Genomic DNA, 16,074 nt, shown 5'->3' on the forward strand with positions numbered 1-16,074 from the left:
AAAAAATTATTGCACAACAGTAACACACATTTTAAAGCACCTTTCTTGCCCTGGTAACTAGTCAAAGTAGTTATTGCCTGTACTAACTCATCGCAATTCTATTCCTGTTGGCATACAAATCACGCTTTTTAGGCTTGAGTTCATCAAAAACCTCAAATATCGAGACTGGTTGTACAACAGCCTGCTGTTCCTTACAGTCCTGATATTCTTTTGATAACAACTACATAATGTTCCAATATTGATTGACAGTTTGCTCAACACACCTTGCAACTTTAAATTCAAATTATCTCAAGCAAGTTGTCAAGTTTCATTTGAGCTTTCACAAGTTTTTTTTCCTGTTATAAAATGAATTAATGCCATCCAGGGTCAAAGATGGAGACAAAAAAATTGCCCAATGGTTGACAATTTATCAGTAGTATGCAAGAAATAAGAAACAGGACAAGTTCTAATTGCCAAACTGGAAGCCCCTTTGAAATTGATAAATGTATGTAAGCACTAAGTTGTGGAGCACATTAGGCTTTTTAGAATAAAATACTGTACCATTTTGAAGCTGTGCATTTTGATCCATTTGGGTGTATTGGTCTTGAGGCATAGTACTGCGTGAAAACTGTCCACTTTGATTATCAACAGAACCAGTCTCCTCCCACTGTTGTGGTCCCTGATTTGTCCATGAATTAGCTGAATTCACTGGACCTAGGTTATTAAGCATAACATTCAGTTAGACTCTCCCACAAGTCAGCCAGGAAAAACAAAGCTTGGAAAGGGAAACATGTCTGCGTCACTCAAACCTTGAGTGTGAAGAGTGTGAGGAAGAAGAGTGTGAAGTAAAGGAATGCCAGCCCAACTTGGTTCACTTCAAGTCGTGACATAGTTCTAATGGGAATTGGCCAAAACTAATAATACCAGAGAAAAAATTCCTCTGGTGAATTCACGTTATAAGTGATAAGAGTCCTTTGAGCTGGGATGTCTGCATCTGAGAAACAAATAAATTGCAGGGGTTTTGTCAGCGTTTACAGCAGGAGGACAACTGGTTTTCACAGGTGAGCAAAACTATTAGATCTGAACTTCTTTGTATGAAAAAGAAAAGGTGCTAGATGGTCAAACCAGCCAGGCAAAATTGTCCTCACAGCCGGTCAATTTGCCTGGTGCCCGCCACTTGATAGGCTCGATTTCCAGCAATTTTGTGAGCCAGAATTCCTTGCCCCACACCACAGCTGGATCATTGGTCTACCCATTGTATTTTTTGACCAATCACAGCCAAGCCTGCTCGAATCAAGCAGGCTTCCCTGTGATTGGTTAATTCTGTAACTCATCTATCCAACATGGCGGATGTCAGTGCCGATGAGTTTCTTTCTGCTACAAAGTGTGTTTTAGAGAACTTTCAGATCAACAAATTTAGGGAAACACAGCAGAATGCCATTTTGAATTTGTTAAGAGGAAAAGATGTTTTAGTTTCACAGCCAATGGTCTTGGGAAAATTCGTAATTTGCCAGTCCTTCCCAATCATTGTCAGTGTTGTGCGAGTCTGATTTACTAGTTGTGCTTTGGCTACCTCTCTGCTCAACTGCTTATGCAGGACCAAGCCAGGTTCTTTACTTCAATAGGTGTGGTACAAACAGCTTTTACTGGGAACGAGCAAAATGACAAAAACGTTAAAGTTATTCCATACTATTATGGTATTATATAGTATCTCAATTTAGTTCAACACGGTTTATGAAGTTGTGACAATTCCTTTTTTTTTCTTGTGATCACTCAGTCCTTTCAGTATTCTTTATGGCTTTATGCATGTAATTTCTATCAAACACAGATATCAAACCATTAAATGGCCCTTCAAAATAATTCTTTTTGTACAGGGGCTTTTCAGCCAAAAAAAGAGAGCAAGCATTCTGCAAATAGCTTTCAAGAATAAGTGAAATACATGTATGTTCTCTTGTCAACGGGGTCCCCTTTTATTATTTCGTTGTGTTCAGCCCCTACAGCAACTAAGAAAACCAAAGACAAAATATTAAGCCTTGGAGATGGAAGAGTTTGTCATTCTTCATCAGATTACCAATCAAAAGAACATTGTATTTTCTGTTCAAGTTGTCAGTGGTAATGCAAACCTCACCTTTGCCCTTTTGCGTAACTCTCTACTGATTATATATTTATTATTTACTGTCAGATGAAACTAGTTGTCTTGAATGATAGAGGGAGATCCAAAGAGTATATAATGGGAGATGTTTTTCACGCCAGAATTGATAAACTAAATCAGGAGAACCTTCTTAGTCATTTGACAAATCAGATGGTAACATCAGATGGCAATTACATTTGAAATGGGAGTTTATAATCAAGGGGTTAAAGTCATAATCCATTATGGTCCTTCAAGAAACATTGAGGCATACCACTATAAGAATAGCAGGGGGGGAAGAATCACACCTGACCTGTGCACTGTAGTACTACTCTATTCCAATTTCATGTTGAAGTATTGTTGTGACAATTAGGAATGTACACACAACAGTATGCCATATGGAGGGTTTACTTTTGCATTTTGATGCAGATTTAAGGGATTTGGAAAAACCTTGCAAGCCTCATAAATTTTGTAATGTAAGGATAATGGTGATACATGTTCTTTTGTCTATTTTCCTTTAATCAAGTCTTCATCTGTCATACAAGGAGGGGGGATTACTTGTAATCAACAACTCTGAAATCTCTGTAAGTTTTATTATCCAGTGAACCCTCTGCCCTTGTGCTGCTTACTTCCTTGCCCCCAAGTGGGGGATAGGGCCGGATCTGCCCTTGTGAGCACACCCAAAACAACAGACAAATAAGTTTTTCATGCATGTATTTGCCGCATTACTGTGCGTGTTTATAGTTTTTGCTGAAACACTTGGCATTATTTACAGATGCGGACCACCAAGGAAACACGTGTCCCTCAATACTTAATTTTGCCAGAAACTATTTTGGGTGATTTTCACTTGTAAATCAGCTTGCGTTTTGAATGTTGACTATTTGCAACAGTAATTTTCGATAATTTCAAAAAAGCAGGACTAGAACTAAAGCATATAAAGCTAAGATATGAGTTTTATTATGCTCGTGTGTTTACCCAAACATGACACGCAATTTTGTTCACTTTGTTGTCGGATCACTAAAATCAGGATAGGAACTGGCAGCTTTATACTCTGGTATCTTTTTTGCCAAGAAAAAACGAGTTCTTACCCCAACTTTACACACGGGAGCTTCTTTGCTTTGGAAATTCTGCAGAACTAGTGACATTCAGTCATGCTACCGAGAGTGGTAAAACCGACATGGTATATCGGTAAGGAAAAGCTCTGGTCTGCTGCAGAGGTCTTGCAACAGAGGCAGGCTGAAGAAGCAACATTGGCTTATGATTCCTGGTTTCAGTGGATAGTTCTCTTGCATTGCGCCATTCACGCTCTGGATCGACAATTTCGACTATTTGTTTACTCAGTGATCTGTGACAATCATTGCAAAGATACTGTTTGTGTTAAGATTCTTGCTGGCTATGATTTCTTGTAGCTTTGAGACAAGTTCTGTTTTAGTTTTTAGCTTTTCCTTGAACTATCCAAAACATTTCCACATAGAACACATCCTTGCTAAGAGCTGCTAACAGGTTTAATTTTTGGCGGAGCAACAAACTCTGCCATGCCGGCCAGCATGGTAATTTGCATAAAAAGCAGACATGACATCATGGCCAAGTGATATGGACCAGTGATCCAGCTGTTTGTTGGGAGAAGGATAAACAGTCACACTCCCAAAATGGCTGGAAATCGAGCCAAGCCACTTGATGAAACCCCCTGAAACTGCAGGCCTGGCCATCTGATTGTCCCAGACAAGTAGATTTTCCTGCCAGGAAAGTACCTTTTCAATCCCACTTGCCCAATGGACATGGGCCCGGGCAAATCATTTGCCAATTAAATAAAAAAAGTAAACTAGGACTTGCACGGGGCAAGCAAAATTTGAGAGCTACTTGTCCAAAGGGCAAGATCGCATTCTATTTTTATTTCCAAGCCCTGAAACTGCCCACCTACTTTCTTTGCAAACTCACGGTAACCCCTTCAAAATAGTATGAAACTGAAAGTTCTCTCCAGCCGTTAAATTCCTTCATTCTAATATAAAAGTACATGTACCAGTTCTGGTGAATGGCAACTTGGTCACAAAAAATCCAATGAGTATCTGGTAACAAGTAACTGAAACTCCGAAATTACTAACCACTAACCAGATTTCAGATGGTCATCACCACATTTACAATGGGCATTTAATGCAGTTAATAACAAATAATAGAAAAATATGAATCTTTCCCAATGAAGTAATTTATGTGTACTACTTGCTGTAAAAAAGACAGGCAAAAGTGTGAATTTGTCATACAATCTCCATAAGGTGATATCATTTTTATCTCCACTACAAGCAGCAGGCCAAATAAAAACACATTTTAATTATGCTTTTGCGGTTTATAATCTTATGCCTTATTTCTGTACCCATATTTGTAATTAGCCAATCCAAAATGCCTACTGTCCTAGCATCCTTCAATATCAGGTCACTGGCTACGATATTAAAATTGAATATCATGCTCACTTGGCCCAACTTTGGTACGGTAATAACTAATCATATCTTTTTCGGTACACTTTGGCAGCATATCAGGTTCGTTTGGTCTCGCATGGGTATTTTTCCCACTACGTCTGGCCAAAATAAGATATAGATTTAGCCAAGCCTAAAAGCGGAGCTCCTAAGCTGGGTTGTTCAAAGCCTGATTAAGCTAACCCAGGATAAGCGACAATTTTGATTTGAGTTTTGTAACTATATGGTGAGGATTTCTGTTTATGTTGTTTGGCCTTCTGTTTTGAGTTTGAATAATCTCAAGGTTCTCAAAATACACAAAACAAAAGCAGTGAAAACATTGGTATACAAGAAAAAAATGTACTTCAGTTAACTTTTATAATCCTAGGCTAGCGTTAACAGGCTTCCAAACAACCTGGCCCTGTTTACAACTAGTTAACCTGATATGAGCCTGCGATCCAATAAAAAACCAGCAATTGGTCGGCAGTTAACTTCAAAAAGCACATGACCTTGATGACCTCTAAACTTGAGCCCGTGATACGGTCACGTGATACTGGTCAGCAGATACCTTGTTTTGACAGTTGTCAATTGACCATAATATAGATATCCAATATCAAACAGGGACATTACAAACTGAGGGAGCATGTCTCTGTCAATTTATTAGCTGGAGTATCCGTCACCGTCGCCATGTGTATGCACCCACGATCAATACCGCTAGCCACGATACCATGAAAAATCAATTCATGGGCTTCCTTTTCTTTCCTATATGGGTATGGCTCCGCTACAAACCATGGCTGGACCAAACTCACCTAATATGCTTCTGAAGCACACCAAAAAGGTACTTTTAGGTATAACAAGAAGATCTGTTAGATCTTATAACCGCGCTTTGAAAAATTAATTGTTTGCTTACCACTACAGTCGCAACGCAGTGCACATTTCAAAGCAGTCCTTGATAATTCTTTTGTTACTGTAGGCGTCACATCACTTGATCAACACAAACTGTACTATTGCACCATCAGTCGTAGCCATTGTGAAATCTCCGATGACGTAATGGTCTTAATCTGGAACTTTCTTCAGGATATGTATGGGCATGCACAATATGAACGATAAGAACGATTCGATAACAACACTATTAACGATTACTTTCTCTCTTAAAAGTCATGATTAAATTTCTTTGGTGTTTTCCACGAGTAAAGGGCTAGACAAATAGTCACACGAGTCACATAATTTAAGACTTCCGTTATTCACGGCTATTTTTAGTACGGTGGTTATTTCCCTACCAATGACGTAATCCTTGCATGTTTTGATAAGTTCTTTGCTTGGCTTGCAAATATTTAATTTTCCTTCTGATCACCGAACTCGCTGTGATGACACAGCCAAAGAATTTACTTCATTGGCCTAAAACCACAAGAAATACTCGAAAAATTGCAAATAAATTAATGACCGTCGTTTCTGCCGAAATAAACTTGCAAAGCAAACACGATTTTATTTGTCACGTAGCGAAAGTGAAAGCTGCAACGTCAGCGCATTCCATGGCTGTCGTAATACCTTTTTTTTAGCGTATTTATTATTTCCCTTCGAATCCAATGCTTCGATAAAACCAAAAGAAAATATATTTTACCCAAAGTAAAGAAAATAATATCCGTAACATTGTCCTTGTATTAATGTTTCAACAGCTTTTGGCGAGTAAACATCACAGGTTGCGTCATTCAAAATTTGGCCGAGTGTAAGTTTGGGTCTGGTCACCGACAAAACTAAAAAAAAATAAAAAATAAAAAATAACATAAACCACAGGTAAACCATGAACCGCGCTCAGCCCATGGCCGCGCGGTTAATAATCACATGGCATTACCACACCATATACAAAAGTACTGTACCATTTTGAAATTGTCCCTGTTGATCCATTTGGGTGTATGGGTCTTGAGGCATAGTACTGTGTGTAAACTGTCCACTCTGATTATCAACAGGACCAGACTGATGCCACTGCTGGGGTCCTTGATTTGTCCATGAAGCTGAGTTCACCTGACCTAAGTAAGTAAGCATGGCATTCACACCATTTCAAATCAGGAGTCTCATTAACTAAGTGCTAGAGCTGTATTGGGGGAGTGTTAAACCTAGAACTTGACCGTACAAATCAAGGACAGCAAAATCCATAAAGAAAAGGCCGAGAGCTGATATTCTCCCAGGGTACGTTTAGGATGAACAAAACAAAGGAAGTACTTCTCCCAGTTGATGCACAACACTGAGTAAGTGTGACTGACAACAGATTTATTACACCAATTAATGATTGAAAAAGCTCTGTAAAAACATCACCAGATAAACTGTAGCACTTAAAAAACATAGAACCAGTAATAAAGCACTCTGATAGCTTCATTTTAACTATTGGGCCTCTCAGCTCTCTTGGCCATGTAATAATTTGTAGTGTTACACTTGGTTTCAACATTTCAGAACATAATTGGTAAACTCAATGAAGCAAAAATGCAATGCTGGCCTCTCATGACTCATTAAATTGTTTGTATTTATTCTTTTAAAACACAATTCCTAAATTTGTACATCTAGACTTGTATGCATCACATCATTCCACAACTGGCTAAATTGTATCACAATTATAATAAATAAAACAACAGCAAACAGGCTTGTAGTGTGAACAATAACAAACCTACAGATTGCAACTCTGATGAATGTGAACAGCAGCCACCAAAAATTCAGAAAGGAAAATTAGATTGAATTACAAAAATCTTAAAAATAACTAATCAATGTTCAGCATACACCACTCAAACTAGACACTAAAGCACTTAATTATACATTACAATCACTAAATCTTACATAGAAGTTTATTGTTCAGATTAGGATTGGTAGCACCGCACATACAGGCACTGTATGCAAAGGCTTCTTTCATACTTTGTCCTTAGCTTATAATGTAAAAATGGATGAAAAGAAAGTCTCTACCTTGAGCATTACTTGAGTAGCCATTAGCTACCCCATTCATGTAATTGCTGTCTCTCCCTGGTGTAGGACTGGGACTATGTGTCTGCAAAGGAATCCCCCGACCAGGTCCTCTGGGATTAAACACAGCTTGTTCAACTTTCCCACCCATGTTGTTATGCCAGTTGGGCATTGCAGCAGGTTGCTGAATATAATTATTGCGCTGAACAAAATCTGCCCCCCTTCCGACAGCTTGTTCATGTTGTTCTGTTCTGTGACCTTGAAATGGTGTCTGACCATTTTTATAACCTGCCAAGAATGAAAAGCCGTTACATAAAACACATACATCTTAAGTAATTAAATCAGCTGTTTTAACAGTCTCTAGTCTCTCCCATTTTAATTAACCTTGAAGACTATCAATTATCCCAAATGCTTGCTAAATACTCAACAATTTTCTAGTTCGATTTACTAGCATGGAAATGTTTCTTGAAAAATGTGGGGAATGGCATGGCTGAGCCCCTAATCAAAGTGACAATGAGCTGCTCAACTTGGACTTACAAATCTTTAGACTTTCACTCCGTGAAATTAAATTTATCACAGACAGTATGTTAGAAAATGTGAGATTTCACAGATGAAAGAACATGTTTTTTTGCCTCTAACAACAAAAAGTTATCTTTCTAAAGATAAGTTGTAATACTTGTTTCTTTTTTTTCTTTAAACCAATGGGTCATTTCAATTTTTAGCTCATTTCTTTATACCTGTAGTTTTTGCTTTTCATTTTGGTAGTTTATCTTCATTTATATGCACTTCTCGAACCACTTTAATGTTCTGTTTCCAAAAATAAAATGTGAACCCTATATCATTTGAGAAAATTATAATTACTGTGTGTTCCCTCAGTCCATCAATTTTGATTCTCATTGTCTCTTTTTTAGCAGGCCATTCTTTATGCTTATTTCTTCAAATTTAAATTTCCAGAAAGGTGTATTTTAATTTTAACTATGAGAGGACTGTAAGCCTACCTCAACTGCATAAAATTTATAACTGACCATTCAAGCTGCCAGCTTGTCACATTTCAGGCTCCTTGTCATGATAACTTGTAGCCATGGCAGCACTCACCATTAATAATAATGTGCTCAAGGTCATGTAATTGCTTCTGGAACATAGGGAATTGTTTCTGGAACATGTTCCTGAAGTAGTGGTTTATTTTCAACTCAATTTGCTTGTGATTCCCACAACCCTTGCATAGGTTTTATGCAGTCCCAAAGTTACTATTGCCTAATTAGCTCTATAAAACTTGCAGCAGGAAATCATGGTAGCTGTATTCATCACACATCTTCGGGAAATTGCACACAACTCCCATGGTTCTATGCATTACATAGAGGGAATGGGACAATGATAATCAAAGGATTATTTCTTGTGCACTCTGCACCTGCAACATGTTTGAACTTTACACATTCAAAGTAATTTTTATGATGCTTGCTTTTCAGTCACTGCCAAGGGCCTGGGCGAGGGTAAATAAACATTATTTTTTTCATTAGGTGGATTTTTTAAAACAAAATAATAAAAGAAGGCTTAGCAGTTTTACTTGTAAATTTTTGCTGCTTCAATTTCTGCAGGATTTATTTCCTCCTGCCTTAACTAATTGTCCCTGGGTCTCCCAGGATGCAGGGCTAAGTGTTTTTCTTTTAAAGACATTACTCCATAAACAAAAAAGAGAGAGATTGTGCAAAGCCAAATATAAATTTCAAGACATCATGTGATCCTTTGAAATGGGTTTTTTCATAAATAGAATCATTTTCTTTTGTAATCGCAAATTTTCAACAAATTTTGACTTGCCTCATTGACTCATTCGACACACTGATACTTCACTCTCATACAGACAACAATTTTCTTTGTTGTCTCTGCATGTCAATGTGCCAGATGTTGTGACATTGAAATGGTTTTAATTCGTGAATATGATTACCTATAAATGGCAGTACACAGATCTCCCTCTGTTATTTTTCTTGAAGATGGCTCTATGCAGACTACATGTACAAAGTCATGTAGATAATGTTTATTTCACATTTTGTGCAATCCTTTAGTTGTCTACCAAATACACATCATTCTGTAATAGGCAGTATTAGCCAGATTCTCATCAGCAGTCATCAAAGCACTTACTGTGTACCTTAACCCACTGGGTACTAAGCCACCCATACCTGGCTGCACTGCATACATGCCTTTTGTGACAAGATTTCTCCCCTTCTTCCTCTTCTACGACTAAGTAATCTTTTTTTGAAAAACAGTTTAAGTATGACTTCAGACCTAAAGTGCACTTTCAAGACTAACCAGTAGAATATTGAAAATCTGCTTTCCTCTGATACAGATGATCTTGATCTCTCCTGGGTGTTCCAGCACCCCTGTCTCGTTGAATTGCTCTTTGCACTGTTAGCTGGTTGTCTCCTAACATAGTACCATTCATTCTCTCTATTGCATTGTTGACCTCTTCTTCTGATGAAAATCCCACAAAACTGTGAAATAGAACAATAATTACTTATTAATTACATTGATTTGTTTTTTCTTTGCCTGTTGTGGAGAGATTCCTGTCACATGTCCATTTTGTTAGTATTAAAGAGTCAGGGTTCAGTAGATGAACTAATTTTGTAGACTTCAAATGCTGAGTGACATAACAGCAATCAATCACATCATCTTTAAGTTATCTTCTCAATAGCACCTTGGGCATCTAGAAAGTTTTGCCTGCAACCACCTTGTGCACTTAGCTGTTCGACTCAGATTCACTCTGTATACAAATTATTTTATGTAAAAACATCATTAACCCTTTGAATACCAAATTTTCACCAAAAAAATACCGCTTTTAACCACTTAGTCAGGTTTAAGCCTAAGTTTTGCCAAGAAAGCTCTTTTTTACCAAAAGGAGAGATTTTTCGAGGATTACATACAAAATTGAGCAATATTTCAATTCCAGGCATGTGCATAAGCCAGAATTTGGACTTCTCCTTTCTTTTTTTTTTTTTTGCCATTACCCGTTCTCAATTTTGTTTGTTGCCCCTTTCCTTTCTTTTTTTCTCGGCCCTTTTACTCTGGCTACCTTTTGCGTTGCATGTTCTTTCTGGCTGCCGTGAAAAGTTGGATGCTTATCAAGAATATCTGATGACACTTAAATTGATGACGTCACAAGTGGTACAAAGAGCACGACCATTAATTATGCATATATGCGTAATTGGGGCTCAAAGGGTTAACTCCTTATTCACCCAGGAACTCTTAGGATGCCTTCTTGGGACAATCCCAAAACCCTGCAAGAACAATTATCATTAGTAATTATTTTTCATTACTATTATCAAGTAAACTTTATTAACTAACCCAATAGTACTGTTCCTTCCCTCTTTGGGATCCACGATATGAGTTGATATTACATTCCCACAACTTCCGAAAAATGCTTCAAGACTCTCCTAAAAGTGAAACCAGACAATAAAGTTGACTAGAAGCGACAAAGCTTTGTAAGTTTGCTGTCAACTTCCTGTATATGGCAGTGCCAGCTTAGAAACAAATCAGTTACATGTGCATTGCAAGTAACTTCTAGATGGTTCATTTTGATTTTTTAGAGACACAACATCACAACTTTTAGCAGCTGATCACAGTCTGAACATATTTTATGGGAATTCTTTAAAACTAAATTTATTCAAAACCAGGCTGTTAAAGTTTAGGTGCTCTTTTGTTTAAAAACATGGCAGTTAACTATAACTATGATTTTGCTCAAAAAGCTCATGATATTGTGATTATTTCTTGCCCTGCACTCATATTTTCAACAAAATGTAGACATCTCACCTTAGTCATATCTATAGGAACATTCTTTACGTAAGCCTTGAATTCTTCTCGTCGAGGTCTTGAATAGTTTTGCAGTTTTGACGCTGAATAACTTAAATAAATAAAATAAAAAATTAAATACAGTGGAATCTCAATTTAACAAAGCCCTATTTACCAAAGTATTCAGTATAACGAACAATATTCTTCACCCCAGTAATAATGAAATATATGGAAAAGAACCCCAATATATCGAAACCTTGTTAAATTAAATGCAAGCATACTTTGCCAGTCCCTTGGCCCTTTGTTATATCAAGTTTCCACTGTAAATACAACAATGTTGGGGCAGGTGAATACAGAACACTCTTACTATATTTACATGTACCATGACTGGAGAATTCATATCTTTTAGTGGGTGTTTAGCGGGTTTGCAGTTCCAAAAATTTCCAGTGGCTTAATACAATAGCACAGTTTCCCAGCTGATTGCAGTTGAATGGAAAAGGTTTGTGATAAAAAGAGGACAACCACATAAGATTAACCCAAATATTCAAATGATTCCCTTGGCAAATTTCTGCTCTGTTTGATTTTTCCTCCCAAAATTAGATACTACTGAGTGGTTTACATTTTAGAAATTCAGTCCCAAAATACTAGTAGTCCTATTTCTTAATTCAGGCCATGTGCTTTGACTTATAAAAAATGGTTGATAATATATATGGAGGCAGCGTGGCCGAGTGGTTTAGGGCACTGGTGTTGTAATCTGGAGGTTCCGGGTTCACGGCCTCCACCCTGCCACTAGCGAGATTTGTTTCTCGGTAGTCCTGAGTTCAAATCCTCTGTCACGCTTTGTAAATAGCCAACTGATCTGCCTCATGGCAGTTGGGATTTTAAACTATGTTACATATATTTGAAATATTTGTTTCCTTTGTTTCAGTGGCATGCCTGTAAACTAGCTAAGCTTAGTGCTTGTATAGCTAAGTGCTTGTATAGCTAAGTGCTTGACAACTATAAAAAAAGCATTCAGAATAATTCCGGAGCTTCAAAATAAATCCGGAATCCAGATTAACATTCGTATGATGTGCTATGATACAGTTATTATACATACTATTCGTGCCTTTTCAGGTTAATAATCGTATAATGCAGTGTTTTCAGTTTATCAAACTGGAAACCGCGCCTCTTACGAATAATAAAGGTGACGTTGCACGAATAATATCTGTATGTGGCGTTATTTTCAGGATATTATTCATACATGTAGCAAAGTTTATTGACGAGGAATTTACGATCTGCATGCCCCCATTACAATGTACATTTACACACAGCATGAAAAAAAAAGCACTTGATGCCTGCTGAATAAAGCTACAACTTGGCTATCAATGCTGAGCTCTGTTTGCAAGGCAAAAATACACTGTAAGCCATAAATGGGAAAAATTTGGCTTTTAATTTCAACTTTATAAAGATAAACTAACAAAGACAAATCTGCCTTGCAAAGGTGAGGGGAGAAAAATCGCCAAAAACAAAAGCTGCTTAAATTATGATAATGATAAAGTCAGATTTAACATGAAAAATACAGCACACGAGCTGTTGTCTAACTTGTTAAAACAATACAGAAACCTGAGGCAATAAGACATTTAACCAAGGAGGTGAACTGGGGTGGAGGAGGGAAAAAATTTGTAACTAGCAAAGGTGCAACTCAAAAGCAAACTGTTTCCAAAACTGTCTGTTTACGACATCACATACACCATGTACCTGCCATCGAATGAAACCTTAGATGGGGGGCAGCATAATTCAACGTTGGCTGCCCCAATCTTTCAACCCCAACCCCTCTTGATTAAAACAAAATAAAAATGAAAACAAACAAGAGTGAAGATGTTCACTTTGCTACAAATAGAAGAAAAGGGCAGGCAATAATTTGAATAAAACTCTTTATTAATGAAACAAATTACTCCCTTTAACATTATCCTGTGTGACACAAAGTTATGAACTAAATGGCATTATTGTTGGTATAGGAGAAGAATTTTGCATATGTTTCTAAGAAAATCATTGGAATAGCAAGCAGAGTAGCTACATGTAGCAGAGATCTTGAAGTAGACGGTGATTTTAGCTGGCAACTGGTTACTTTTGACAACCACGAAAATTTTCAGGTTTCCATAGCTGCTCCTGGTCACATAGCTTGTTTGTCCAAATATTACCCTGAGGTTCTAGAAAATATCCATACCGCCACCATGAAGGGAACTGCAAACTCTGGAGGGTTGGGAGAGGGGGTCAAAGACCCAGGGAGTCATCACCAAGTTGGTAAATTCATATATAATTATACATCACTCTATTGCTGTGTTTTCATGAGAGAGGTTTACTGTGGTTACTGCTTACCAAGGTTTCGTAACTAAACCGCAGTTATTAGTGAGAGAAGCTGGTTACCCGGAACTAATTAACTAAAGTAGGCCGCATACAACGGACAGTTTGAGGTTTTCTCGGAAAGCAAGAGCTGCAACATTCCACAGAAACTATTGGAAAATAATAAAATTTCTGACTTTACTCCAATGCCGAATGCAGGTCGTTGTCAATTTGCTTGCAGTGATGTCAAGCCAAACTCTCCAGTGACTCTCCTTAAATGTAAAGCTTTGTAGATGAATAGTGGAAAGAAAATTTTGATATCTCGCTGGGCCTCTTCCCACAAAAAAACTTGAAATGGCATCTGCCGCAGTAGCCTGTGATACAGGCTACTGCTGCAGAGCCCGGGCTTCGTAAATGTTTACTGGTACTTCTGCTTATTTGGGACCGCTTAAAATTCTAACACTCACTTTTCTTCTCCATAGACCTCAATTATGTTTTTTTCTCTCTATTTGTGGTAGGCCTTCTTCTATTTACGCCTGCCTGTACACTGCTACTAAGCTACTGAGCTTCTAACAGAAAGGAAATGCTTACGGCACTTGACGATGAATGGGAAACAGCAGTCTGGGATTTCTTTGCATAAACATGAGTTTATTTAGCTTTTTTTCTGCCCGTTGACTTGAAACCAACTTACATCAGGAGGAATCTTTGTCTATTTTTCTCTTCTTACGCGCCAAACGTGTGAATACTTGCTGCCAAGATGTCGCAATGACATCTGCTTTTCCTCGGTTACCGTCGCTTACTGAGCTAAACCATGCCTAATGAGGCATTCAACTGTCAACAAACCTAGGTTGGCTTACTTTCGATTTTGCCGCCATTTACCGAGGTTTGCCACTGTGTTTACACAAATAAAAATTTCACTTCAGTAAAGTTAAAACAAAACCAAGGTAAACATCTCTCGTAAAAACACGGGCTATGACAGCTCAGGGTCAGGTCACGTGGTGGGCTCTCAGCTAATGAAAAGCAAGAAGAAATGGATGGAATGATAATCTATATTTTCAATGTTATCGATTCAATATCGACCTCACTACCCTGGGGATTATAGGCAGCCGGTGACCAAACAATTTTGGTATCAAGCTTACGACCTTTAGATATTAAACCTGGATGGTATGTATCTTACTGCATTAAAAAACACACCATAATCCCAAGCAGTGAAATGTAAAGACAATTATCTTATTTAGCTCATATAACTTCAACTAGTGACGAGCAACAAGGAGTGATACTTGTGAGATTCAACAAAACTCATATAAATGTTCCTTCTTTTGAGCTATCGAATGAATCCGGACTATTTGCCCTGAATCACGGCGAGTTCGGATAATATAGCTTCGAAAAGGGTTGACAAGGAGCTTTTTAGATCAAAGAGTTCGAGTGGCATTTCAGGTTGTCTGTTTACATGTAAGCTAAGCTCATGTCACCTGCTGTTGTTGTCGAAGCTGGCCGTTCTATCCTCTCCTGTCCGACTTCCAGACCATGACGATGGTGAGCTACCCTGCATTTTGCTTTCGACCAGAGCTTCAACACTTCAACTGAAAACAACAAGTATATATTTTCCTCCAGGTAAATTCCAAGACGCTAGCACCTCTAGCACACACGTGGAACGGCACTTCGCAAGTATGTTGCATCCAGTTACACCACATATGATCACAATTCGTCCCCAGGGAGCACGTGTGTTCCGGTCCAATTCCCATCATTCCGCTCGGCCATCTTAGCGCCAAAAAAATTACAAAGGGTCTCTGTCCTCTTTCGTCAGCAAGAAAACGATGCAGACAAACAGACATTTTCTGAGCAGACGCACTTTGGCTCCATCACACAATCTTACACAAATATATTTGTACGGTTAGGCCTACCGTGAGTACCGCCCACATTAATCCGTCGGGTGTAAGTCATGATAGTCATAATAAGTAATTACAGGAACAATTATTGCGTATTGTAAGTAAGTAATTAAGTAAGGTAGTTAATTGAGTTCATCTACTACCGCAGTTCAATATGAATTATTTCATATATACTTCACATCATTTCACTCACGGGAATATATGAACTCAATTAATTGACCTCGCTCCCAATGTGTGGCTTCATAGCTCAGTTGGTAGAGCATCGCAACGGTATCGCGGAGGTCACGGGTTCGAATCCCGTTGAAGCCCTGATTTTTTTTTTTTCAGGCTTCTTCTTTCCAGTTGCTTAAATTGGAAAATTTACTGCGATGATCATACTTCACTTTTAAGGTAATGCCAAGTATTGTAAATAGGTTTTTTATGTATTGTAAGTGACGTTTGTAAGACAGTAAAAGCATTAGAAATAATAATAACAATAACAATGATAACAACAATAATGTAATGTATTGTAAGTAGGTTAGAAGTATTGTGTTGTGTTGTAAGTAGAGTAAGGCAATGCATAGCATTATATAATAATTAA

At 37.9% G+C, this 16,074-nt stretch overlaps 1 protein-coding gene across 2 annotated transcripts in view; it reads right to left on the reverse strand.

Moving 5' to 3' along the window:
• The window catches only part of LOC145468927 (uncharacterized), a 40,072-nt gene extending 24,542 nt beyond the window's left edge, over positions 1 to 15,530 (reverse strand). For both annotated transcript variants that reach the window (XM_081452635.1, XM_081452634.1), the window contains exons 1-7: positions 15,078 to 15,530; positions 11,302 to 11,392; positions 10,837 to 10,925; positions 9,805 to 9,986; positions 7,504 to 7,788; positions 6,432 to 6,581; positions 541 to 693 (exon numbers count right to left, since the gene is read on the reverse strand). In XM_081452635.1, coding sequence (XP_081308761.1) covers positions 541 to 693; positions 6,432 to 6,581; positions 7,504 to 7,788; positions 9,805 to 9,986; positions 10,837 to 10,925; positions 11,302 to 11,392; positions 15,078 to 15,157 — 1,030 coding nt within the window. In that variant the 5' untranslated portion in view covers positions 15,158 to 15,530. The remainder of the gene's footprint in view (positions 1 to 540; positions 694 to 6,431; positions 6,582 to 7,503; positions 7,789 to 9,804; positions 9,987 to 10,836; positions 10,926 to 11,301; positions 11,393 to 15,077) is intronic.
• Positions 15,531 to 16,074: the final 544 nt, after the last annotated feature.

Source organism: Orbicella franksi, chromosome 14 (genome assembly GCF_964199315.1).
Source record: "Orbicella franksi chromosome 14, jaOrbFran1.1, whole genome shotgun sequence".
Lineage (NCBI taxonomy): Eukaryota > Metazoa > Cnidaria > Anthozoa > Scleractinia > Merulinidae > Orbicella > Orbicella franksi.